The sequence below is a fragment of the Choloepus didactylus genome, chromosome 7 (genome assembly GCF_015220235.1).
Source record: "Choloepus didactylus isolate mChoDid1 chromosome 7, mChoDid1.pri, whole genome shotgun sequence".
NCBI classification, from domain to species: domain Eukaryota; kingdom Metazoa; phylum Chordata; class Mammalia; order Pilosa; family Megalonychidae; genus Choloepus; species Choloepus didactylus.
The window spans coordinates 125,398,963-125,426,472 of NC_051313.1; the positions used below are offsets into that span (position 1 = coordinate 125,398,963).

At 42.3% G+C, this 27,510-nt stretch overlaps 4 protein-coding genes and 2 non-coding genes across 6 annotated transcripts in view; 5 read left to right on the top strand and 1 right to left on the bottom strand.

Moving 5' to 3' along the window:
• The first annotated feature begins 2,613 nt into the window (after nt 1–2,613).
• TRNAG-GCC lies at nt 2,614–2,684 on the top strand. The gene has a single exon. It is a non-coding gene; the product is annotated as a tRNA-Gly (tRNA).
• Nucleotides 2,685–3,040: 356 nt separating this feature from the next.
• TRNAM-CAU lies at nt 3,041–3,112 on the top strand. The gene has a single exon. It is a non-coding gene; the product is annotated as a tRNA-Met (tRNA).
• A 5,766-nt stretch (nt 3,113–8,878) lies between these two features.
• On the bottom strand, nt 8,879–9,472 carry LOC119539443 (histone H2B type 2-E). The gene has a single exon (XM_037843009.1). The coding sequence runs from the start codon at nt 9,388–9,390 to the stop codon at nt 9,010–9,012; it is 381 nt and encodes a 126-aa protein (XP_037698937.1). The 5' UTR covers nt 9,391–9,472; the 3' UTR covers nt 8,879–9,009.
• Nucleotides 9,473–9,725: 253 nt separating this feature from the next.
• Nucleotides 9,726–10,283, top strand: LOC119539438 (histone H2A type 1-D-like). Its single transcript, XM_037843004.1, has one exon. The coding sequence runs from the start codon at nt 9,743–9,745 to the stop codon at nt 10,133–10,135; it is 393 nt and encodes a 130-aa protein (XP_037698932.1). The 5' UTR covers nt 9,726–9,742; the 3' UTR covers nt 10,136–10,283.
• An 863-nt stretch (nt 10,284–11,146) lies between these two features.
• On the top strand, nt 11,147–13,153 carry LOC119539437 (histone H3.1). Its single transcript, XM_037843002.1, has one exon. The coding sequence runs from the start codon at nt 11,283–11,285 to the stop codon at nt 11,691–11,693; it is 411 nt and encodes a 136-aa protein (XP_037698930.1). The 5' UTR covers nt 11,147–11,282; the 3' UTR covers nt 11,694–13,153.
• A 13,515-nt stretch (nt 13,154–26,668) lies between these two features.
• Nucleotides 26,669–27,510, top strand: part of LOC119540790 — a 36,515-nt gene continuing 35,673 nt past the window's right edge. The window contains exon 1 of the mRNA XM_037844733.1: nt 26,669–27,007. Within this exon, the coding sequence (XP_037700661.1) occupies nt 26,701–27,007 (307 nt within the window). The 5' untranslated portion in view covers nt 26,669–26,700. The remainder of the gene's footprint in view (nt 27,008–27,510) is intronic.

Consider the following 27,510-nt stretch of genomic DNA (forward strand, 5'->3'; position numbering starts at 1 on the left):
GACAGCCAGACAGAATTTAAAGAGCCTTCATTAGCCGGCCCGGCGACTGCCGCCTGTCACTCTGCGCAGGGAGTTCAGTAAGCAGCAGCCCCCACCGGAGAGTGCTTGAGACTTATATAGGCAGAAACCACATCCTGAAAATGCAAGCAAGCTACTTTGACAAAAGCAGAGTTGGCAATTAATTAATGGGTGCTTAAGATCTTTAGCAAGCTTGAGAAGTTTTCTCAAGGCCGGTGCAATGATTAATTATTGAAACGGTTACGCTTGGCCAATGCGTAAATCTGCAAGTCTCACTCCCTAAAATGGCACAGTTTCATTCCCTTCCTCTTAGGGCTTAATGTTTACTTTGCAGTCATTACCGGTTGTGAGGGAAGGGGACTCTTTTGTTACAGATTTAGGGGAGGGAGCTCACTTTAGGGCCCCACTTCATCCAGTAGGAAAATGCTGGGGAAATATAACTAAAATCAAAATTTTCTCCCAACCCAGAAAACCTCTCCACAAAAGTAGAAGAGAAAGAAAAGTAATTTTGCTCTTTATAACCAGAATGTGATTCATCATAGGCAATCTGCAAAGAGATTGCAAAAACAGAAAGAGAGCTCACCCTTTTCTTGTGGTTAAGGGGATACAACCCATTACATACACATTGTCAAGGTATTTCAGAGGTAGGTTTACAATTTGGGGTTAAAGTCCCCCCTGGAAGTTATGCTAATCTCTTCTCAGGAAACTGGAAGGTGGGATGATTGTTTCCTTGATTATATTGTTACCAAGCAAGGGATCGCTGCCTGACATGCACAGAGGCCAATGCTATGACATCTGGATTTTGAGAAAAGAAAGAGTTTTATTGTGAGGTCAACCAGCAAGAAGACAGGAGGCAAGGCTCAAATCTGTCTTCCTGGTCTGAGAGCTAAGGGAGGTTTTATGGGAACTGGGAGTAGGCGGTAGAGGTTGGGGGGGTCTTATTTGTCCTAATTTGATTGGTTAATTAGAAAATAGTCCATATATGACCGAGTAGATTTTGGGATGGATGTTCCTTATTGATGGTCCTCTGGCATTTGATTTGCTTCCCGTATTTCTCAGTCTTGGTAGTTTTTGTTCCAAGGGTGGTGATTTTTGTTCCTGGCATTTCTGTGCATGCGCAAGCTATATAACTTGTGGTTAAGTTTGGCTGCCTGAAAAACAAATTCTGGAAAATTTGTTACATAAGAAGATCTGTTAAACTACTTGTAGTTTGCCCAGAGTTTCAGGTCCTGATTTTTCATCACATCCTTGCAGGGTGCCCACATGTTCAGAACTCCCACTCTAGACTTTAAGGAAAACGGTCCCAAACATTAGACCAGCACCTTTGGCATTGAACAATGGTGAACTTTTAAAGACATGTTTAACTTCTGTTTGGGGCCCTTTTGTTTGTACTCAGAGTTGAACATCAAACTCCCTTTAAAAGAAAAGGACTTTAAGGGAAACATTGTGCTCCAGAGAAAAACTATAGCATGCTTTTCTGTATCATCTGATTTTGATTTTGGGGGAGCTATTTTACAATTCGGTATATTGTAGAATTGCAGATAACTAACAATGCAAATAATTCGTGCCCATAAACATGCAAATTAATGCTGTCTGGTGATTGAACATCTTCCACAGCAACACCGTCCACTTCCCCCCAACCCCTTACCCCCTCCTGTAGAAAAAAAGTTGTCCTCCCGTACACATTCATTTCAAAATTCCTGATCTATATTTGCATCAGTTCTTTTGATTCTTCTTTGAACTGGTAATAATATCTCAATGAGTTAAATAAAATCTTTTAACAAAGGTTGATTTTCATACCTGCATGAGGGTCATGATTTTCTCTTTTGTTGAAAATTATATTTTAAGAACTTTGCGCTTGATTCCACTGGAAGGAGAGTCTGGCGCCACCTGCATAACCATAGCAACCGAGGCATAAGGCAAACCCATAGCATTCCTAGAATCCCCATTCCCTCCCTTTTCTTTGGAGTGATCAGCAGAGAACAGCACTAGGTTCCTGTTTCCCTTCCACTTACCCTCTTGCTCCTCTCTGTTCCCTCCGGTAACTTCCTCCCCCTACTCCTCTTTTCGCTCTCCCGTTTCCTTCCCCTCCTCCCCCTTCCTTCCCTCCCTTTTTCCCCCTTTTCTTCCACTCTTGCCTTTCCACTAGAGCCCACCTAAACGTGGAGCTTCCAATAATCCTAAAACACTTTCCACTCCCTAAACAAACTAGACAACTAGACACCCTCCAAGGCGTTTCTGGGAATTCTAGAAAGCCGGGAGCCTAAATAGCCAGGGCCCCGCAGCAGCGGCGGAAAGAAGGCTGAGGCCGGAGCCCGCAAGGTGCGAACAGAGCCGCAATGGTCCCACCGCTCCCGGAAGACTCGCCCAGAACTGGGCAGCTCACACGTGGGGCACCCTCCAGCGTCCCTGGGACAAGTTCGGAGTTGCAATGAAAGAAGGTTTTCTATGAAAAGAAGGAACAATACGAAGTTCTATTCAATAAGAGCGAAAAGTTGCCTACATGTCTTATTAAAAAAAACATACATTAATATCGCGACAAAAACGAGGAAACGACATTCATTTCTAGAGTTAGAGGGAACGCTGATACAGCGAGCATTGGTGGTTCAGTGGTAGAATTCTCGCCTGCCACGCGGGAGGCCCGGGTTCGATTCCCGGCCAATGCATCTCCGCTTTTAAATCCCAGATGGGGCGATTTGAAAACATTCCACTTCTGAAGTAAATGTCCCTGATTCACTGTTTTTATTTATAACAACTTTCTGTGACAATACAACAGAGACTAAGAATTTCTCTGCCATGTGAAAGTAGTCTGGCGAGAGGGTGATTTTCTATACATTCGTTGAGTTTCTTGGTGTTCAAAATTTTGGGGACCAATGTACTTTGAATTCATTCTTATTTCAAACCTGAGGGGTATCAAATTATCCTTGCGGGAAAACCTAAAAAATTAAAAGTAAAGTAGGCAGCACAGCTTTTGGAGAAAAATACAATAAAAGTCTTAATTTAAGGCTAAGTTTACATGCGTAGCAGAGTGGCGCAGCGGAAGCGTGCTGGGCCCATAACCCAGAGGTCGATGGATCGAAACCATCCTCTGCTAAGACGTGGTCGGGTGTTTTTTTTTTTTCCTAAAAAGAAGTGACTTCCAAAAATGTATTCACCTTCCTCCGCTGTATTTACCTTCTACTCACCAAGCAAAGCATACGCAACGCACGTACAGAATACTCACCTCCCTGGGAAATTATGAGATGAAAGTAACTCACAAATTAGAGAGCAACTTCCAGTTAAGAAATGTGATGTTTATTTTACATTAATATTAAAGCCATCATTTGAAAGCCCTCCATCTCTGCTCACTATCATATTGTACAGAAGAATATGAAGTTAGAGTCCAATTTCATTTTCAGAGATTCAATTAAAAGCAGTTGGGAGCATTTTAGAACAGCAACTCTCCTAACAATCTCTCCAGCTCTGTTTTCCTCCTCAGGGCTAATCACTATGCAGCATACAGTGTATTTTAATTATTCATTTAATATTTTTTCTATCCCATGGTAGAACACGGCCTAGCATATTTTACCACTAGTGATTTTGTATATATTCCTTAACTAAAAGTCACAATTTCTAAGTCACCAAGCACCTATACCGACATTCTTCTGTGCCTTCTTTTGCCTTTTGAAAAATTACGGAACAGTACAAAAATCACCACACAGAATTAATCTACTCTTTACTACAAATCTCTTTTATAGTTAAAACATACACCGGCATAAAATTGAAGTACTTTACACTCCATCCCCAATCCTATTACCCCATTTCTCAGGACAACTCTACCATGAATTTGATGTGTCTCTCCCATTCCACTTTCTTATATATATATGCCCTTGGCAATACAATTTCCAACTGAAGTGAATTTTAAGATACTGTTCTCAGTAACAAGCTTCCCAATCTCACAGACCATATGGAGGCACATGTGATTTAACTAAAAGAAGAAAATTGAAAAGAAAGTTGGAATGTTACTTGTTGTTTTTCTCCTGGCTACCATTTGAGAAACAGATTTTTTTTTCCTTTTGGCTATCATGACCATAGATAGAACTTTTCAAAGCGGTGAATTTAATTTATTTCCCAATCGTCTATGAGTTGCTAATTCTGCTTTCTATAGAAAGGCTTTCCTATTAAAAAACAAGGGAACAACTATGTTAAAATAGTCATTTTGAAAAGAACCAGTGATGATGTGGCCTAAAAGCACACTCTCTTTGTATTATAAACATACAATATGTACTGCTTTTTCCAAGATTGAAACAAATCTTGTCATGTTACATTTGTTAGTGAAAGCTTTATGCCACCCTTATAGAGGAGGCTTAGTTTTAGACACAAACTGTGTCTGCTGGAAGATGTTGGAGACCAATTTTGGTTGAGGAAAAGGAGACCAGGAATATCAGACTATTCCGTAAATTACACAGAAACTGTTGGCAGTGGGAAGGGGTAGAACTCAAGCCTTGTGATTCCACAAGGATTAGTCTTCAGTTGTCTACTTTAGAACTTCGGATTTCCAAACCTCAGAAGTTCCTAGAGAGGCCCAGAAATATTCCTCTGGCAAAGAACTGTGTGCCTAATTGGTGAGGTCTAGAGGGGGTAAAGGGGACTGCAACGAGCTTAATTTTGTCCCCCACCTTCCTTTGCACACTCATCACCAGGAATCATTTGCATTTCATCAATGTTCTACAGTTTAAATTCTATCTCTGCAGAATTGAAAAATATCCTCATAGATCCCCATAGATCAGATATAGGCATAGTTCAGATCTATATCTACCCCACATCTCCCTAGATCAGATAATCCTGGAGGCCCCACGACACAGCATCCAGGGTACCACTGAAAGGGCACCCTGGGGTCTCTTTTGTCCACTTCAAGTCTTTGGTAATTTATTCTGACAACCCTTACACCTTTTATTTAATAACCCTCTTCTTCCCTATTAAGACTACATGCCAAATTTTCAGTCTTTAAGGAATACATCATCTCTAGATACTAACTAGTGGAATTCCAGCACCTAGCTTTGAACACAGGCTTTTCCAAGTACTGGGAGAGAAATTCTCTTCCTTGCAGCTGCAGAGGAACAGATTCTGTCAGGCATCATAAATTAGACCAGGCCAGTGATATTTCCAAAGGATTTTTAAAGCAACTCAGACTTCAGAGATTGTTATTGTGACCCGTCAAAGTAACTTTATCTCCTAAAAATCTGTAATTCTATTTGGTTGTCTTTTTTTAAATATGTTGTACTAAAGTAAAATGCAAACTGACACCTCCTTTCCCCCTCCAAGATCTTAATCTTTGTGATATTAATTTGTTAGGCCAGAAGAGGACAATTGGTTCTTCTTACTTCTCCCATTTGCATGAAATTAAAGTAAAAATTAAATTAAATTAAATTAATGACTCATTGGATAAAGAGATGACTGACAGTTTGAGAGTCTGTGCCTCATTTAAGTAAACTATAGGAAACTAGGGGATAAAAGAGAAAATCTGGGTTCAGGAAACAAAGAAACATGGTGGGCCGTTTGCAGGAGGGAGCAACACTAAGAAAAGAGGCTGAGCTTCAGCTTAAGATTCTTGTGGTCTTTTTACCTTCTTTCTTTTTTCTTATTGTAAGGTAAGAGAAATGGAGGCAATCACTAAAGAAAAGGGAGGACATTTTAGAGTCAGGACCAAAGAAAAGTAGGTAAATAAGAAAGTATCATAATAAGACAAAAGTAACATAATTAGAAAGGAATGGGTTTATCTACCCAGATAACTATTTAACCCATATTAAACTATAATAAACAACTCTGAACACCTTTCATTACTTTTACCAGGCTAAAAGAAGAATTTTTAACTTTTCTTTTGGTTTTCCACTTATCCATTTAGTCAGCTGGCGACTCACTCTTAAACACCAGCTGTGTGCAAAATAATGTGCTTAGAGGGGCCAGGTGAGGAATGGATTCTTTTCAACAGCGGGGTTAGAAAACCAGGAAGGCCAAGGCATTTGATCTGGGCCTTGGTAGCAGCGAAAGAGGAGTGAACAGCACTGGCAATGGGCACAGAAATCTCTTTAAAGCCAGAGATCTCCAACTGTGAGATCAAGAGCTTGATGAAGCATGCAGGTACTTTTTTCAGTCTGCACCAGATTATACATTTTTTTATTAGTTGCCGAGATCAAAAATTTAGAATATTTCATATTAAAATGCATATCTTCTTGAAAAATCAGAAGACTACCTGTCCCTGGGCCTGCATTCCTGCAAGGCAGCAAGCAGGTGCTGCACTGTACTGGATTTGTGTTCTTCAGTTCTCCACAACCCCCACTGTTCCTGTTTCCACATGTCAGCATGCATTTATCAACATGCTTGTGCTGTGGTTTTTCTCATAGCAGACTTCAGAGAATAGTGAAATAATTCTTGGTCCATATCTCTTATAAATGAAATATAGCATCAGAATTCTGCATGTTTCAAGAAAAAATAATAAAGAACAAATTTCTTTGTGGACATTGTTTTGTTTTGCTAAAGCTGCCAAAATGCAATATATCAGAAATGGGTTGGCTTTTAACAATGGGGAGTTATTAAGTTACAAGTTACAATTCTAAGGCTGTGAAAAATTCCAAATTAAGAAATCAACAAGAAGATATCTCCTCCAAAGAAAGGCTGCTGGCACCCAGGGTTCCTCTATCAGATAGCAAGGCGCATGGCCAGCATCTGCTGGTCCTTTGCTCCCAGGTTTCCTTGCTTTCAGCTTCTGATTCCAGTGACTTCCTCTCTGAGCATCTGTGGGTTCTTTCTTAGCATCTCTGGGGTGTTTCTCTCTCTCAGCTCTCTCTCCAAAGGACTCCAGAAAAGTATTAAGACCCAACTTGAATGGGCTGGGTCACATCTCAATTGAAACAACCTAATCAAAAAGATCTCACCCACAATAGGTCTGCACCCACAAGAATGGATTTAAAGAACATGGCATTTTCTGGGGTACATAACAGCTCCAAACTACCACAGACATGAATTATGTTTTCTATTATCCAGTCAGTGTTTCTCTTCTCTGCCAGGCCTTTGTGGCTTTTTATTTCTAATTCAGGGAATATTACAACTGCCCCATCAACCAGTTTAAGGTAAATGTAGACATTTTGTGGAACAGAATTTGGAAAAGCAGGTTGGGATCAACCTATTATTTTTTCTTTATTTGGGGGTGCAAAAATATTTTGGTTATTTTCTATCATCTATCTATCTATCTATCTATCTATCTGATTGCTCTGACCAGACCACAAGACTTGGACACAACACTACTAGCTCTCCATCTTCTCTCTCTCAAGCACATGCATACCCGTGCAGCTGTTAAAGGGAGGCAGAATGGTAACCCTACCCTAAGCCCTTGGTTGTTAGTAGAAAGTTGAGGTTAGAAAGGAAGCTCTTAAACTGAGTCTGAAAAGCACAACGCCTTGAATTTATGCTTCGGCCTTTTTACCACAAGGTGGCAGAAGAGGGCAATACGTCATCCCACCCACACCGAGGGTAGCTGTACCTCAAGGATACTGGAAAATCAATAATCGGAAAGCCAACAGAAAAACAAAAGGAGAGAACGAATGCCATGCCGAGGAGATCAGGAACACGATGAAATTAGAGGATTGCTCTCTGTCCCCCACTCCCAAAGCCCCGAGTCTCGGTGACAGTGGAGGAGGGACTGAGGAAGAGATTTTCATTTTAGGGAAGTGAACGACAGACCTGCATATTTTGCACGACTCGCTGGCCTGTTGGCATGGCTTCCGGGGTGTTTGTTTCCTGTGACAGAGCAAAGACTGTTCCTACGAGTTAGGAAGACCCCACCCCCCAACTTTAAGGGAAGTGACAATAGGGAAGGGCGGGAAAGAAAAAATCAAGGGAGTGGGGAGTTTGAAGCCTGAAGTGTGGATGAGGGTAGACGGTCTTGTTATTTTGCTGTTAATGAAAAATAGATTTGCAATACCAATCATTTACTGGAGGGAGGGGGTGACAGGGTGCCGAAGGATGTTAACACTATGGAAAACAAGAAGGAGAATTTAGGCAGTATTGAGAGGGGAGCATTGAAGGACTTTCAATTTACGTGAAAACTATCGGCCACTCTTTCCCTAAGTATTCCTAACGAGCGCACGCTTTTGGTCCACCTCCTTTGTGGCCTTTCCTGGAGCCTGCTTCTCCTTAACGAACTGGGTGCTCTGACTTCTCTCGCAGAATTCCGGATCAAGTACTTTCAAATCAGAGCCTGAAATCAGCCCACCGGACCCAGCGAAATCTGGCATAACTCCCTCCCCAACGCTGCCTGATTAAACATAAAGCGGCTTTCCCAAGTTGCTGGGTTCAGGGTTAAGAATTTTATCCCTCAGGAGCTCCCCTAGCCTTTACTGTTCACATCGTGCTTTAACATAAATTATTTCAACTCGCCCTAATAACTCCGTTGCTGGTGGGCAAGGGCTGATGCTCCATTGTCCCTGTGGTTGGGTGTTGGGGAAACCGACATCAAGAAGTTAAATTCTCCCAGGATCCGACTCCAAAAAAACGAAACCTTTGGTTTACAACTTCTGGCTCGACTCCAGAGCCGGTTTTGATCCTGGAGATAATGGAAACCTCGTAACTTTTCATAAGCTATTGGCAAACCACAACAGACTATCTGGCAAATTGCAGGCCATGGCGGGCTTTTCAAATAATGCCGTTGCCTAATCAGAGACAAGGGGCGTTACTTGCAATAATTTGTAACCAAAAGCGAAATTTATGCTTCCATAGAAGGGAGCAGAACTGTAAGCGTGTCAAAGGGAGTCAAAGAACCATACTAAACACATATGCAAGAGGTCTGCGGAGGGCTTTTTATATCTTCTCATTCTTTCTTGATACCTTCCTCTCCCAAACCAGCCTCCAACTCCCCAAAAGAAACTAGAAAACTGGGAAAATGCACAGCTATTTCTCGGAAACCGTGGGTGGCTCTGAAAAGAGCCTTTGGGTTGTGGACAGCGGCGGGTGGGCTCATTTAGAGCTGGTGTACTTGGTGACGGCCTTGGTGCCCTCGGACACGGCGTGCTTGGCCAACTCCCCGGGCAGCAGCAGGCGCACGGCAGTCTGGATCTCCCTGGAGGTAATGGTCGACCGCTTGTTGTAATGGGCCAGACGGGATGCCTCGCCAGCGATGCGCTCGAAAATGTCGTTGACGAACGAATTCATGATACCCATGGCCTTGGATGAGATGCCGGTGTCGGGGTGGACCTGCTTCAGCACCTTGTACACGTAGATGGAGTAGCTCTCCTTGCGGCTGCGCTTGCGTTTCTTGCCATCCTTTTTCTGCGCCTTAGTCACCGCCTTTTTAGACCCCTTTTTCGGGGCTGGGGCCGACTTGGCTGGTTCAGGCATGGTGGAAAGTCGGTTAATAAAAAGACCTCAAGAAAGGAATGAGCTCAAGAAAAGAAAGACCTCAAGAAAGGAATGAGCACGCAATGCAGTCCTATCCCTTTTATCAACAGTTTCATATGCAAATGAAGGGAAGTAAAGTCCTTTCTCTGACTGGCAGCTATCCTGGAATGACATCAACGTCGATTGTCCAATCAGAACAGGGATTTTAAACAACTTTACCTGAATGGTTTAAAATGGAACTGTACCCTTAGCCAATGACACAGCTTCTTTTTCGCGCCCAGCAGGGACTATAAAAGGTGCATTTTCTAATTGCTCTTTAGCTTTTTCTATCCGAGGCTGTAATTCTTCCAATATGTCTGGACGCGGTAAGCAGGGAGGTAAGGCTCGCGCTAAAGCTAAGACCCGGTCTTCTCGCGCGGGTCTGCAGTTCCCCGTGGGTCGAGTGCACCGTCTTCTCCGCAAAGGCAACTATTCGGAGCGGGTCGGGGCCGGCGCCCCGGTGTACATGGCGGCGGTGCTGGAGTACCTGACCGCAGAGATCCTGGAGCTGGCGGGCAACGCTGCTCGCGACAACAAGAAGACCCGCATTGTCCCGCGCCACCTCCAGCTGGCCATCCGTAACGACGAGGAGCTCAACAAGCTACTGGGCAAGGTCACCATCGCGCAGGGCGGTGTCCTGCCCAACATCCAGGCGGTGCTACTGCCCAAGAAGACTGAGAGCCACCACAAGGCCAAGGGCAAGTAGGGTCGAATTTGTAGGAACTGAAAGCTGTCTAATAAAACAAAGGCTCTTCTCAGAGCCACCCACCGTTTCTGCGGAAGAACTGAGCACTATAAAATCTATCACGAAGACCTGAATTTTAAGCACATGAAATACAGCATCTATTAATTCCGAGGGGTCCAGTAACAACCAGCTACCTTGTAGTTCGCGCAATTAGATCTCGAGCTCTCCCGCCATTTATTTCTCCCTTCCACGAATCTCCACGCTAGGTCATTCAAATGCAAAGTTCTGGTGAGTTTGCTCCAAGAAAAATTAAGGTAAATGTTTAAAAAAACTTTTTCTGGGTCTTTTCCAAAAGCAGATCCTGAAGGTCCGTTAATCAAAAACATCTGAAATTTAAAGGTGACTAACCCAAAAGCTCTTTTCAGAACTTTGTTAATGTAAATCTCTTTCCACTCCACACGTGCTGTTTAATTAAGCACGCAATTTGCATGTTAAATACTTCAATTAGCTATTGTATCAAAATCAGTTAATGAGGACGTCACGTTTGTGACTCAGCACATTAAGTCAAGAACATTAATCCCTTTCCTCCCCTACACTACGCTGAGCAAAGCAAAGCTCTGGTGTTTCCGGGGCCAATGTGCCAGTCTATTTAAGTTGTCTTTCTTCTGATCTTGATACAGTCGAGTCAAAAAGAAAGAAAGAAAGAGAAAGAGACAGAGAAAGAAAGAAGATCTTGACGGCGCTGTGATGAAACGGAATTCGGAATTCCTTTAAGGTAGACACTAAATAGACTGAATGCATTATTTTCCTGAATTTTCTTCACATATGAAAAGAAAGGATCCGCTGAAAATGCATTTAACAGATTAGATGCTGGCTTCCACAAATTCCAGATCACTTTTCACTAGTGAAATCTTAACGTGCTTGGTTGAAAACAGTAAATTCGAACAGGATGGAGTACAGCAATAATTTTTTCCTGTAAAAATAGAAAATAAAAATGAAATTAATAGGGAAAATAGAACCAGGGAGGGTGGAAGGAACTAAATGAAGATTGAACTAAGAACCAATCAACTTACTGCTGCAACAATTCTACCCAATCAGGATTGGAGCATCAGTATAAATAAAGGTCGAGTCCCCAGCTCCCGATTCGCTTGTTTTCAAACTCTGAGCTATGGCTCGCACCAAGCAGACCGCTCGCAAGTCCACTGGCGGCAAAGCGCCGCGCAAGCAATTGGCCACCAAGGCGGCCCGCAAGAGCGCGCCGGCCACCGGCGGAGTGAAGAAGCCGCATCGCTACCGGCCAGGCACCGTGGCGCTGCGCGAGATCCGCCGCTACCAGAAGTCCACCGAACTGCTGATCCGCAAGCTGCCTTTCCAGCGGTTGGTGCGTGAGATCGCGCAGGACTTTAAGACCGACCTGCGCTTTCAGAGCTCGGCGGTGATGGCGCTGCAGGAGGCGTGCGAGGCCTACCTGGTGGGGCTCTTCGAGGACACCAATCTGTGCGCCATCCACGCCAAGCGCGTCACCATCATGCCCAAGGACATCCAGCTTGCTCGCCGTATCCGTGGGGAACGCGCGTAAACTGACTTGCTCCGTTTTGGGCTTGCTAATTTGCTTTTCCACTCAAAGGCTCTTTTCAGAGCCACTTCTTTTCTCACTGAAAGTGGCTGTATAAAAAGCGTAAGGAGTCTAGTTTTAGAGCAGGCAAGAGAATGGGAAGACCAGTGTAAATTAGCAAGATGTCTTTCAAGAACTGAGATGTAATTTCCCTTTGTATGAAAATTTGCATGCAGTGTTACATTTGCCAAGTAAGGAAACTTCAGTTATATTTTTAGTGAATTTTTAAAGCAACTGTCTCATCAGGTAACAGCAAGCCACTGCAAAGAGGTGGGTTATCTATCAAGTCTGCCTCTCTACTGATTGGGTAACCCAGATGTAAAGAATTAAGCCCGTCAACAGAGAAGTTTGCCACCCAGTTGAAATACTATACACAGTATGTACTTGCGTCTTTTTTAAAAAAACTACTTCAAATGTAAACTTTGAGCAGAGTTTTAATCTGTTTTGGTCTCAGCACATAGAAGGGGCCTTGTACAGCATCTTGGCTCTTTTTAAAGAGTCAACAGTCTAGAACTGTCCATCCAGATCCCCAGGATGGGTAGAGAGGTTAAGTGAACTCAGGCAGTGTGGGTGTTTTGGGTTTCTTAACCAGATACCTGATTGTTTTTAACTGCAAAAAGAAAAACTGAATTTGTTTAACACTTGCTCAAGTCTATCAAGAGAATGTACTGGTGTTCAGACTGGAGCATTTTGGTTCTTGTGAGAATTGCTTTGCTCACTGTCTAGCAGTTTACTTTCTGGTAACCCTATAGAATAAAACTATTTTCCTTCACATCCACTCCAAGATTGTGATACTGCAAAACTAGTAAATCAGCCTTCTGATTTTTGTTTGCCAGCTTCCAGGTACCTGGTTGTGCTGGCTGTGCCTGAGGAGCAATGCACACGCCATGCTATCAAAATCTGGTTGCTAAGCCCCACAGGCTGATCCCTTGACCTTAAACTGGTGGCTTCACTAAGGTAAAAACTACCGTGGATAATTTTGGGTAGCAATCCCACCCACCTGCCAAAAATCCTTGGGGTTCTTTGGCTTGTAGATGCACCTCCAACACATGGTAACCTCTCTTTCCTTTTCTGAGTTCTAACTCCTACATTCAAATTTCCTTTGCTTATAAGGACTTCAGACCTATCGGATTAAGGTCCACCCTGATTCAATTTGGCCTCATCTAAATAGGATCTTTGACAGTCCTATTTACAAATGAATTCACATTCCCAAGACCAGGGATTAAGATCTGAGCATGTCTTTGTCGGTAACATGATTCAATCCAATACACAATTGTATCCAAGTGCAGAGAGACAGCACTGGGCCAGTGAATTCCAAATCCCTGGTTGAGTATAAAGACAGAAGGAAGAAATATGGATAAGCCTCTGATGGCTATAGAACAATAAAGAAAAAAGGTTAACAAAAAAAAAAAAAAAAAAAAAAAGAGCTGGGCCAGAGGACTCTGTTTTCATTTCAAGTGGAAAGCATAAATTAGTTGTTTTGATATCTCCCAACTCTTCAGCAAGGACAACCAGAATGTTGTAGTCTTCTAGGATCTGAAATATCAGGAACACTATGAGACTTGTCTGGTGAGGATATTTTCTATCTGAGGTCTAGGTCTGGACATAAGCCTGGTGGTTTTAAGAAATTCCCCAAATTGATTTGATACTTCTTCCTTCAAAAAGTGAAATCTAATTCCACTCCTTTTGAATGTGGGGGTTTGTGATGGTTGGGTTTATGCGTCAGCTTGGCAAGGTGATGGTGCCAGTTGTCTGGTCAAACAAACATAGGCCTAACTTACTGAAAGGACATTTCATGAACTTAAATCATCAGTAAGTTGATTGCATTTATGGCTGATTACATCTACATCAACTAAGGAGAGGGTTTTCTGCAATGAGAGACATTTAATCTAATCAGTTGAAGACTTTAAAAGGAGAGGTGATGAATTCAGCAGTCAGAAGAGAAAATTTCCATCTCTACTTCAGCCAACCATCCTTTTCTGGGGAATTTATTGAAAACCTTCACTGGAGTTGCCAGTTTGCAGCCCATCCTACAGAATTCGGACTCGTGCATCCCCACAGTTGTGTGAGACATTTTTATAAAATCTTATATTTACAGAAATTTCCTGTCCCTTCTGTTTCCCTAAAGAACCCTGACTAACACAGGGCTGGATTTAGAGATTGGTTTCTAATGTATAGAATAAAGCAAATAGCATAAAGTGGAACTGATGGTGTGCTCCTTTGTGGACAATGTCATAAAAGGCCCCATGTTTCCAGCTTGCCCTCTCTCTCAGATCACTTGCTCTGGAGAATCCCAGGTGCTATGTTAGGAGGATACTTAGACAGTTCTGTAAGGTGGCTTCCTGGTGAGAAGCCAAGTCTTTCTCCAAAAGTGAGTGAGGAACAACAACAACCATGTGAGTGAACCATCTCTTGTCCTAGTCAAGACTCAGATGACTGCAGCTACTGCTGACAACCTCTGCAAGACCCAGAGCCAGAGCTACCCACTAAGTAAGCCACTCAGATTCCTGACTTTCAGAATCCATGTGAGATAATAAATCTGTTGTTTTAAACTGCTGGATTTGGGGGTAATTTGTAGCACAACAATAAATGAATAATGCAGTAGGAAAAACAAGAACAGTTAGGAGTAATCTGACGGACTCTATCTAGTGTAGATGCAATGATCCCATCCCATAGCTGTGCCCCTCACCACAGGGAAATCTGGAGCCTCAAGAAGTTACCTTAGTCATTGCCCAGGAATCAGCAAAGATTTTCATTTGTTGCTATCCAGAAAGGCTAGAGAACAATTTAGTGCTGCTAAAGATTTGGAAAGAATATGAAATCTATTGACTGCTCAGGTAGGGCTGTTTTGTAGGTATGCACCTGAGATGGTCACCTACCTCTAGCTATCAGTTTTATAGGGAGAAGAGCTCCTCTTTTTTTTTTTTTTTTTTCTTTTCACTTCTCTTAGCAACAGATAAGGCTCCAAGGAATTAATTTTTGTGTGACCAGACATTGAGTTCCAAACAAGCATTCCATTAAAAAAAAAAACTTTTTAATTATACCCCTTCCCAGTAACATATCTTAAAATCAACATTCCTTTGCTCTTCATGTTATAAAGTGTTTTTCTTTTTTCATGTCTGTGCCAGTTTGAATGTATTATGTCCCCCAAACGCCATTATCTTTGATGTAATCTTGTATGGGCAGACGATATCAGGGTTGATTAGATTGTAATTCTTTGAGTGTTTCTTTGGAATGCGCCCCACCCAGCTGTGGGTGATGACTCTGATTGGATAATTTCCATAGAGGTGTTGCTCCACCCATTCAGGGTGGGTTTAAGTTGATCAGTGGAGCCATATAAATGAGCTGACATAACAGAAGGAACTCAGTGCAGCTGTGAGTGATGATTTGAAGAAGAGCTACAGCCAAGAGGGACACTCTGAAGAAAGCACAGAAGCTGCAGATGAGAGACAGTTGAAGACGGCCGTTGAAAGCAGACTTTTGCTCTGGGGAAGCTAAGAGAGGACAAATACCCCAAGTGCAACTAAGAGTGACATTTTTGAGGAACTGAGTCCTAGAGAGGAACGTCCTGGGAGAAAGCCATTTTGATACCAGAACTTTGGAGCAGACACCAGCCACGTGCCTTCCCAGCTAACAGGTTTTCTGGACACCGTTGGCCATCCTCCAGTGAAGGTACCCGATTGCTGATGTGTTACCTTGGACACTTTATGGCCTTGAGACTGTAACTGTGTAACCAAATAAACCCCCTTTTATAAAAGCCAATCCATCTCTGGTGTTTTGCATTCCAGCAGCATTAGCAAACTAGAACAACATTTATTATCCAATTTCATTATTAAAAGAAAATTATGAGAAGGTGAGAACTGGGAAATATAATAGGGGCCGATGTAAGGAGCCAGGACCCGGGACCCCACCCCCTCCTCCATTATGAGTTCCACACAGCCCTCTACATGACCAGGCAACAGGCCCCTCCCCAACCAAGGGAGGAAACCATTAAAACTTCCTTCCTTTAATCACTGTTAGTGACCAAATCTTGTGAGACCTTGTTGTAACCAAATCTTTCAAGAAACTCCGTTGTCACAAACCTTTATAAGCCACCACCCCCCTCCCCCAGCATGCCTCCCTCTTTTTCATATGGGTCACTTTCCCTAATCAGCCACAACTATGAAACCAACATCTCCTGTCAGTAAGTCTCAAGTAAACCAAAGTCCACTTCCATGCCTGGTATGTTCTTCAGTCTTAGGGCTAAGCTACTGGGTTGGAACAATTGGCAAACCAGCCAGGAGGACCAAAGAGCCACCATCTGTAATGGGCATGAATCCTGGGAAGGGAGAATCTGCAGAGGTAATCCCAGGGTGGCCTTTTTCTCATTGTGGAGAGGGGTCACCCACTTGGCTTGACTGCAATGCAGTCACTAGTCATTATGTGCGATTTGGTCACCTACAGCAGACTATCTCAATAAAGACAGATATTCGCAAGTCTGCAGGGGGTAATCCTGGGGTGGCCAGCTCCTATGATGTGGGGAGGGGTCACCCACTTGCTTGACTACACTGCAGTTGGCTAGCCATTGTTGTGTGTGGTACTGCCAGCTATATAGCAGACTGTCTTGAGAAAGACAGAAACCCACATTAAAAAAAAAAAAGGCTGCTGGGCAGCAGGATTCAAAACCTTAGTTTTGTAATTACTGTAAACAAGCCTATACATTAAAAAGAAATAAAGAAATCACCTCTGGAATTTCCCTTAGGCAGCAGAAGCCTGCCCTGGAAAAGGCAAAGACCTTTTCCAATTGTCCAGGTCATAGCTTTAAGTGAAATAAATCTAATAATCGGGAATAATTAAAAGAAGGGCATAGAAACTCTCCAAATCCCACTGCCTTGATTTAAAACTTTTAAATCCAAGTTCAGCAGGCCAAGCCTCTTTCTGACTTTTTCACCTATCCCTGCCCCCAAAGTCTAAGTACCTAAAGCAGCTATGAAGGAAGGGCTGGGTGCAGAAAGATGGGGGAGATGTAGTTTAAAATAATTTTTTTCTTTTTTACTGAGGCTGAAGATTAAAAATGGTAAGCATAGAAAAAAAAGCGACACATTGCAAACCACTATAGGGGAATTCCTCCTCTGGTATTAAGAGATTGGATCTTGCTACCGCTTTCTTTAGTATCTCCCTAGGAAAATCAAGCTAGCCTGCATTCACCTTTTCTTAGAGAGGCCAACAATGGACTTTCACTGTACTTCCCTAAGGCTATGTACATAGCACAGCCATCAGCCTTGGTCTGGTGGGAAAAAGATTTGGCTAAATGAAAAAGTCCTGCAAGTATAACTCTATTTCACTACATTGATAATGTCAGGCTAACCAGTGTTAGACTTAGGTGTTGTATGATCAGATAAAAGAAAACTATACCTTCTGCTCTAGTTGATAATGTGCATTGTTTCCCTGCACTGCAAACATTGAAGTAACTAATGGTTTTCTTGGAGTTGTTGAAGTATTAGAGAACTTTTGTTCCTCACTTAGCCCAAATGTTAAAACCTTTGTATGTCTTGATTAGGAAAGGCTATCCCTGGGAATGGAACACCTCCCAATAGGCTGCATTTAAAATGGGGGGGGGGGGGGATGGGCAATAACACAGGCACAAGTACTGGGTGCCATGGATCCAGACTTACCCTGTGAATTGGATGTTGCCGGCACTAATATTGGTTTTCGCTAAGGTCTGTGGCAGAGGCAATATTCTAAACAAATGCCCCTTGGCTTTTGGTCACAATTATAGAAAGGGGCAGAACTGAGCTACAGTCCCCTAAAAGAACAATTGTGTCCCATATATAATGCCTTATTAGAAGTGGAGGGACTGACACAAAGATGCCCAATCACCTTAAAAATGGCCCCCTATTCAGGGGTGGATAACCAACATGGCTTCCATGCTCTGGCAGTGCCCAACTGAACATACTGACCAAACGGAAACCTACCTGCTGCAGTGCAACATTTTCAATACCAGCCCTCTGGGTGCAAAATGCATGAGGCTTTTTGACCAGTGTCCTATATAGAGTATTCAAGAGCTAAAGTGCTGCAACTGACGTAGCTGTTGGAATGCCCAACATAGAAGGCAGAGGTACCATTCTCTAGTCTGCTTGATACACTGATGGATCTGCTAGTGAGCAGCCTATCATATGGACAGCTGTGGCAGTGCAACCCAGTGCTGACCCTGCATGGTGGGAGACTGGCGCTATGCAAAGCAGTCAATAGGCTGAGGAAGAGAAGTGTGAATGGTAATAGTACATGAATCAGGAGACACACTAACCATCTGTATCAACAGCTGGACTGTTTACAAAGGTCTTATAACCTGGATGGCAACCTGGAAGCAAGAACAATGGACAATCATGATCACTTCCTCTGGGAACAAGAATTGTGGAAAGACATCTGGGATGCCTGCCAATGACAAAAGGTAACTGTTGCCAGCAGCTAGTGGACATCACTAGACCACATAGGCTACTAGACCAATGGGACATGTGAACTACATCAGTCCCCTTCTGTTCTTATGGTATGGTTTTACTGCTGTGGACATGGCTACAGGACTTTTGTTAGTTTTCTCATTGGGGAAGGCTAACCAGTAGACCACCATCCATTGTTAGAAAGAATGTGCACCTTTCGTGGTATATCTACACAAATAGACAGTGATTGTGGAACCCCTTTCACTGGACAGATGACCCAAGCATTGGCTATGGACAATGAAATTTCTACAATAATGGACTAAAAAACTCTATTAGCTTCAACTCACTTAACTACAGTGCTGCGGGCTGCTGCACCTGCCCTCATTGAAATGCTAACGGCGCAAATGCAAGCATTGAGAGTCCAAGTTAAAGGGCCAGCTGCTTTAAGCTGAAAAGGGGAAATGGTAATAACTTGTTGCCTGTATTTCAGACCATAAAAAAAAAAAAGTGAGGTCCTTTGGCCTTGGTGCTGGCCTATGCAGCTGCATTGTTTAGGAATCCTAAATCCCTGGGGAATAGGAGTTACCCAAAATATTGTAATAAGACCTAAATGCCTGTTAAAATCTTTATCACCAATCTGGGGCCCCCATTCCTATGGGAGCTTTATGCATGACTATGTGTACCCTTCTTATGCCCAGACTAGCAATTGTTGTAACAGTAGAAAGCTCTCAAAATTTGCAGAGGGAGAATATCTGGTATTTAAAACCTCCTCATAGTGCTCCTCTGTCTGATCCCTTGTTTTCAACCAATGGATCTCTAGCATGTAATTACCTCTTACTGTTCCCCATAAACATATTTCTTTTCACTTGTAGCACCCTAGCAAACACCTTTCTACATTGGGCTTCAAATATAGAACCCAATGTTGGCTTTGCCATCTCATGGCCACTGTAGAGCCCAATGTTGGATTTGCCGTCTTCAGGTGCTACCAGCCTTTCTTGGACTGTGACCCCTGTGCATTGGACTTTGTGGAGCACCCTGCTAACCTGGCAGAATTCAGCACATTGAAAAATCCAGATCTCTGTGTAAAGGACTTCTAGTGTTCTGTGGTCCCTTATTCTGCAATGTCTGTCCTATGGTCAACATAGTTTGCTGCATAGGGGTAGACTGTGAGAACCCAGGGCCTGGGGCCCCAGCTCTGCTGCATTGTGAGACATGCATCAGCCCTGCCCTCCAAGGGAAGCATTAAAACTTCCCTCCCCTAATCATTGTTAGTAAACAAATCTCTGGAGACCGTGTTATAACTAAATCTCACGAGAAACCCCACTGTCACATGTGGGGAACCTTAGTGGTCACTGATATTAAAGACTGTTTCTTTTCCATCCCCTTAGCCAAGCAAGACAAGGAAAAGTTTGCATTTACTGTTTTGTCACTTAACAACAAAGCTCCTTCAAAATGATATCAGTGGAAAGTCTTACCACAGGGGATGCTAAATAGCCCCACAATATGTCAGTACTATGTGGACCATGCCTTACAGCCGGTCTATTCAAAATTTCCTAAAGCCTACGTCATCCATTATATGGATGATATTTTGTGCTCAGCACCTCAGGAGACTGAAGTAGATGCTTTGTTCTATGCTGTTCAAAAAGCTCTACAGGATGTAGGATTGCATATTGCTGCTGACAAGGTGCAACACATTTTGCCAGTACAGTATTTGGGATCCACTATTGACAGACTTATAATTCGACCACAAAAAGTACAACTCTGCAGAGATGCTGTTACCACCTTAAATGATTTACAAACACTACTAGGGGATATAAATTGGCTTCGCCCCAAAGTAGGCATAGCTAACTATGAGCTCGCCAACCTATTTTCTCTCCTTTGTGGGGATTCTAAATTAAACAGCCCTAGATCTTTAACTTCAGCTGCAGAGAAGGAATTACAATTAGTAGAAGCTAAAGTTCAATAAGCTCAGATATCCTGCATTGATCCCACTCAACCTTTGTCTCTCCTTATCTTTTCTACTCCAAAATCCCCCATAGGTTTACTTTTGCAAAATGAAAAACTTGTAGAATGGCTATTTTTGCCTAATTCTTCAGTAAAATCCATATCCCCTTATTTAGATCTTCTAGCCAGATTGGTTGCTCAAGCAAGGAAAAGAGCAAAGCAACTTAATGGTTTTGACCTCTGCCTCATTGTGCTCCCAGTAACAGCTAAAGAACTCTCAGTTATTTTGCAACAACAGCTAGCTTGGCAAATTGCTCTAGCTGACTATGTTGGCCAGCTGGATAATCATTATCCAAAAAATGACCTTTTCCAATTTATTCACCATACACAATGGATACTGCCAAAATATACTTCTTGTGAACCTTTGATTAATGCTCCCATTGTGTTCACAGATGGATCATCTAAAGGTCGAGCTGCCTATACTGGCCCTAAGTCCAAAGTTTTAAATCTTCCTCATTTCTCTGCCCAGCAAGCTGAACTGGCTGCAGTAATAGCTGTTTTAACAGATTTTCCTGAAGCCGTTAATATTTTATCTGATTCTGCCTATGTTGTTCACGTAACTAGTAAAATTGAAACGGCAACTATTAAGCAACAGTTGCCTCCTTGTTTATTTAACCTTTTTCTTGAGCTACAATCAGTTGTGCGTGCTCATATCACTCCCTTTTACATCACCCATATTCGTTCTCATACCAATCTTCTAGGCCCTCTAGCAGCTGGCAATGCTGCTGCAGATAAATTATTGCTACCTGTTATTTCAGAAGCTTCTCACTTTCACTCACTTTCTCATCTTAATGTACAGGGACTACTGTCTCTATTTCCCCTTACTAGAGCACAAGCTAAAGATATTGTCTCTTCCTGTCCAAATTGTCAACTTCTTACTGCTCCTCCATTACAGGAGCCTGGTATCAACCCTCGCGGTTTAGCTCCTAATGATTTATGGCAAATGGATGTCACTCATATTCCCTCCTTTGGCCGCTTAGCTGCTGTTCATGTCAGCATTGATACATACTCTGGCTTTCTTTGGGCCACTGCACAAACAGGTGAAACATTTCATCATGTTCGAGCTCACCTCTTTGCCTGTTTTGCCTCTACGGGCTTGCCCCGTGCTTTAAAAACTGATAATGGCCCAGCCTATACATCTGCAAAATTTGCTAGTTTTACTACAGCTTGGGGCATCCGTCATACTACTGGTATTCCTTATAATCCTCAAGGACAGGCAATTGTTGAACGTGCCAATAGTATGTTAAAAACTATGTTGCAAAAACAAAAAGGGGAAGATGATGGAACTCCCCATGAGAGATTATCAAAAGCCTTATTTACTTTAAATTTTTTAAATTTTTATGAAAAACTGGGCGGCACTGCCGCAGAACGGATTTCCCGACTGAAAAAAACACCAAACCATCGCTCTCAGAAAGCACCTCCCATATGGTGGAAGGATGTGTTAACCAATGAATGGACAATGGGAAAATTACTAACATGAGGACGAGGTTATGCTTGTGTTTCCCCAGGTGATGGACAAGCTCCAATTTGGATACCAGCCCGACGACTGAAGCCGTACCATGAAGCCCATAAGAAAAAGAAAATTCCTGTAGGACGTCGAGCCACCAGTGATGCAGTTTCAGGGTCTGACACTGAAGATGACAGTGATCAGGCTGACAGCCCGAACTAGGGAAGCCCGACACCCAACTTGGGGACAGATAAAAAAGCTGTGACAGGATGCTGAAAAAAAGTTCAGCAAGCTCAGCTGCCTATGACAGGTCCTAACCTGACGGCGGCAATGTTGGCTTTAATTGCTATTGCTGTGAGTATATCTCCAGCATGTGCTCATTCTGGAAATTATACCTATTGGGCTTACATTCCTAATCCCCCATTGCTACAGCCTGTAGAATGGGATCATCCCTCTCTCACTGTATATTTTAGCAACGATACTTGGCTGCCTCCTCCAATTGATGAAAGACTTCCTCAGTTTCCTGAGGAGGAAGGAAAGAACTATTCTCAATCATTAGCTTTTACACATTTACCTTTGTGTGTGGGACAGGGTGAAGGATGCCTGACCCTGACTTGGCAAGCATGGTTATCAGTCATACCCAAGTGAGATAATGTCTCCAAAGCATCCCTGTTCCTAATATCTGGCTATAGTTTTGCCTACAATGAAAATATTACTATTCAGGATCATGCTCCCCAATGCCCTATTTGTTACATACCAAAACATTGGTCACCAGAAGTGCAAAGGGTATATTGGGATAATTGTAGAGCAGTTAGTGGAGTGTTAGTGCAGAATGGTTCTTATGGAATTGTAACCGACTGGTCCCCTAAGGGGTATACAGTTCAGAATTGCACTAATGCAAAGTGCTCTGATTACAAGAGACTAAAATGGGAAATTCATAATTATAATCATTCTTATAGTATTCAAACCCCAGCAAGATATCCTATTATTTGGCACGGAGTTGGCTGGTCCCCACCCAAACCTACTTTAAATAATTCCTATGTTCAAGATATGCTTTGGAGGCTCCCCATTAGTTTGCATAACATTTCCAGATGGAATGGGAATTATACAATTAAGATTAATTATACTCTAAATTTTACAAAAATAGATACTTTGGGAATACAAGCCTGTGTTAGAGATTCTTAGTCTTTTGGGTAGGAAATCTCACTATTCATATTATTACTAAGGAAATCAATTGTATGGAGAATAGAAGTTGTTCACTTTATACTTGCTTGAATAACACCACAGACTCTAAAAATATTACTATTGTAATTCTTAGACAACGCAAAGACCTGTGGCTCCCTGTTTCACAGCACAGACCTTGGGAATCATCACCTGATATGCATATGTTACTACAAATTTTAGAAAAAGTATATAAAAGAACAAAGAGATTTCTTGGACTGTTAATAGCATTTCTGATTTGCATAATAGCTATTGCAACCACAGCTGCTGTTGCAGGAACAGTGCTACATCAATCTATTCAAACTACAGCATTTGTTCAAAAATGGCATAGAAATGCGAGTAAAGCATGGGGGGAACAGTTACAAATTGACAAAGAATTTAATGCTCGTCTCGTGGATCTAGAGAATGCTGTTCTCCTTGTAGGGGAGGAAGTTGAGAACTTAAGACACTGGTTTAAGTTACAGTGTGATTGGAATACATCAACATTTTGTGTCACTCCCCATAAATATAACAACACCCATTTTACATGGGATAGAGTCAAGAGACATTTAATCAGACATCATGGTAATCTTACCATGGATATTTTAAAATTGCAAGAAACAGTAGATAATATCCAAAATGCTAATCTTAATGTTCTATCAGAATCAGAGACAATGCAAGGTATTGCCGATGGCTTTGAAAAATTAAATCCTATAGTATGGGTTAAATCCCTTGGTGGTGGGTTCCTGAGTAGTATTCTCCTAATTTTGTTAATCATCTTATGTCTTTGTTTAGTCCTCAGATGCACAAGAAAAACCCTCTCAGATCTAAAGCAGAAAGAAGCTGCTTGGTCCATCCTGTCTGCATTGAAGAAACAAAAAGGGGGACATGTGGGGAACCAAGCTTTTCATGTCACTTAGACCATGTCCGGGGCGGTGGCCTGGAATGCTGGGTCACAAGCTTGCATGGAACACCATTGTAAGCATGCCCTGTAAAGATGTGTGTCTTGTGACTATGACAGCAGCGTTAACCATTGACCCCAGATTGTTCCTTCTTATCCGCAGCAGGATGTAAAGATTAATATCTGAGAGACCCTGAATGCTTTTGATCATGTAGCATAGTTTAGCTTTGTGTAACAAATGAATTAATAACTGGAGCACAGGTGCATCAGCATCCACTTGGCACATGATGCTGTGGGTCCCCTGCTCCCTTAAATCATAACTTTGTGTCTGTGTCTCATTTCAGCATCGCCCTGTCAGCAAGTCACACACTTCTATAAGCCCACCCCACCCTGACACTCCTCCCTCTTTCTCATGCTGTTTACTTTCCACAGCCAGCACAGCTGTGAAACCACTGTCTACTGTTAGTAAGTCCCAATTAAACCCATGTCCCCTTCTGTGCCTGCTGTGTTCTTTGGTCTTAGGGCTAAGCTGGATTGGAACAGCCCAGCTGTTTGATAAACAGGAGTTCTTGGTACAGTAATTTGGTGTCAATACAGGTTGACCTAGAGATTGAAGCTGAATCCCTCTTGCCCTCTCTGAGTAGCCTTCCCTTGTTTCGGGGAAATATCTACCTGTCAAATGTACCATCTTTATTGGTCACATGTACTTGTTAAATAAGCCATAACAAATCATTATTCTGTGACTCTCCTTTTTCCAGATTCCACACAAATTTCAACTAACAATCAATTCAATTATGGGCTATTTTAGATGTTACTTCCCTTAACCATAAAAAGGGTACTTTGTAATTTTCCTCAAGAGATTGTTTTAAAGGTTAAATGTAGTAATATATGGAAGTGCCTTGGACAGCACCCCAGAAACACATTAGTGCTCAATAAATACTCATTCATCTAATTTCATCTCTGCAGCTTGGTTTGGTATGCCCTTTACAGAATTAGGGAAATACACCCAAGTCCACTGATAAGATTGGTTCAGATCAAAGTGTCACTCTTGTCATTGGTTGAGATTTGGGAAACAATCCAATTTAATTCATAACACACAAGCATATCATTTTAATAATGTCATTTCTGCTAATAGCCAATCTTATTTCTGTTAGTTTCTGTTTCACAAGGTGAAATTTCCCATTTTTGTCTTCTATTTCTGCATACCACCCACACCACAACACACCCCCCCCCAATGGCTGAAGCCCTGAAAGTATATAAAACAGGAGAACAAACAAAATCACCAAGAATACACTAAATAAAGCCTAGGGGCATTTCTTCTCCATGAAGTAATGGAGAAGTTAGGTTTTAGTGTATGATTATGATTATGATTACTGAATCATTATGTAGATATTCGTTCTTTACTTTCTGGTATATTCAAGTAGACAGAGGGAAATACCTGAAATCTCTGAACTGTAATCCAGCTGCCTTGATCTCTGATAATCACTGTGTAGCCTTTATCTCATGCTCTTGTGATTGTAAAGTCCTTGTGACTGATCCCCTTGTTATCCAGTTTTTCAAATTTGGAGTCTTGTGATCACTAAAGACAGCCCCTAATGTTTATTAATGAAGGGTCATGGGTCAGCCCAGAAGTAACCTACCCCAACTCCAAAGTTATATTGATAACTGAAGCTGGATTTAACCAAAATGGGCCCACCTGACATGCGCAACAGCTTAGACTTTAACCTTTAAGTGTCCCATACCTCATAATACTAAAAATCACACCCTTGATCACATTAAGGTGGCCATTTTCTTACAGAGTTTCTGTGACTAAGCAGGTAATTTGTGCATGCTTAATAATTAAATCACCTCTAAGTACATCATCTAGATCCATTGTGCTCATTATTCTAAAACCTGCCCATCTTTTGATTTTATGAAACTACCAGAATTACTGCAGTTCAGGGAGACACATTTTTTAGGCTGACACATTTTTTAGGCTGATGCCATCTGATCTCCTGTTTTGCATCTAGCAATAAACTCTTTCGCCCTTTGAAACCCTGGTGTCTCAGGAAAAGGTTATTTGAGTGTGTTGGGCAGAGAATCTACCACATTTGATTGGTATCAATGACAGGATCTTCTGCCAAAAGCCCTTCCCACTAGTGCGGTTCTCATTATGAAAGAGATTATAAAATTGTAAAAGATTTATAGTTTCTGCCAATAACAATAAGGTTTTCCCCAAATCTCTGAGCAAGATCAGAAATAGCATACTTTCTAAGATAGAAATAGGTAGAAATTGCATTAGATGTTTCATCTACATAGTGGTCTGAAAGAGGGTTTACAGGAATGATTGTTATGTGTAAGAAAATATGCCTGGAGTGTATTAGTTTATTTCCTATCTTGAAGAAAAAAATCTGATTTTAAATGGAACCACTTGAATGGCTGAAAATATATATGAATTGTTCAACATCATTAGTAATCAAAGAAATGCAAATAAAACAATGAGATACCACATACCACTCATCAGATTGGAAATGAAAAAAAAATGTGTATAACCAAGTGTTGGATGGGAGGTGGGAAAACTTAAACTTTCATGTACTGATGGTGATTTTGTTCCAGACATTTTGGAGAACCATCTGACACAGCTAATAAATTGGATGTGCTTGTAACTTATGACCCCAGTCTTCCTGTGCCCAAAAGGCAACTTACAGATCCACAAGAGCACCCATCAAGAATATTCATCAGAGTGCTGTTTTAGGTAGCAGGACAGTGGATTGGCCTTGCAGGGGTGGTACTGTGGGAGGAGTTGGATCCCTACCTGCAAAAGAGTAAATTTTAATTAGGCATCTTTTTAGAACCAGGCCTTTAAGCACCGCCCTTTTCACTGGTCTCGGAAATGTGGGCAGGGCTCCGGGTCTGGGAACTGAGTTGGATGCAATCGGCGCGAAGAGTCCCCAAACAGGTCCGACTCACTGCTATATAAGACTGCCTTTACGGTCTAGCGCTGTGTCTATTCTTTTCGTAAGTATGTCTGGCCGAGGCAAAGGAGGAAAGGGTCTGGGGAAAGGTGGCGCTAAGCGCCACCGCAAGGTTCTGCGGGATAACATCCAGGGCATTACAAAGCCTGCCATCCGGCGTCTGGCTAGGCGCGGCGGTGTGAAGCGCATTTCCGGCTTAATCTACGAGGAGACCCGCGGAGTACTGAAGGTCTTCCTAGAAAATGTGATTCGTGATGCTGTCACCTATACCGAGCACGCCAAGCGCAAGACGGTCACCGCTATGGACGTGGTCTACGCACTCAAGCGCCAGGGTCGCACCCTCTATGGCTTCGGCGGCTGAACATTGATTCCTGTGCGATTTCTCAAAGGCCCTTTTAAGGGCCACCCACGATATCTGAAAGAGCTGGGTATACTTTTTAAAACCTCAGTTTCTTGGTATATCTAATTGCATCAGTTTGCTGTGACTTTAGGAATTTCACTGAATACTAGGTGGTGAAAAAGTAGTTGTTGCACTTAATATTTCTGGCTGGCATCACTTAAACCATATGACTAAGTTCTCCCGGCGGGCAAACTGGCCGAGGGTCAAATCCATTTGTTGAAATGGCCAGTGTTATTTGCGCTGTGATTTAAATGCTTCCACGGTACAAAGGTACGTGAAAGCATGGCCTTCGAAGCTCTAAATACAAAAGACCCGTTTACAGAAGTTACCTGACCCATTTTAACAAGCTATTACAGTTTCTTAATCACGTTCAATTTTGAGAACTATCGATGTGTAACGCATAGCCACTAGATTTCAAACCACTTGGAAAACCCCATTTGTAGATAATTTGATCTCATT

What these genes read in the sequence shown, in the direction of transcription:
- LOC119539438 (XM_037843004.1), top strand. Translation starts at nt 9,743, where the DNA reads ATGTCTGGACGCGGTAAGCAGGGAGGTAAGGCTCGCGCTAAAGCTAAG.
- LOC119539437 (XM_037843002.1), top strand. Translation starts at nt 11,283, where the DNA reads ATGGCTCGCACCAAGCAGACCGCTCGCAAGTCCACTGGCGGCAAAGCG.
- LOC119539443 (XM_037843009.1), bottom strand. Translation starts at nt 9,390, where the DNA reads ATGCCTGAACCAGCCAAGTCGGCCCCAGCCCCGAAAAAGGGGTCTAAA.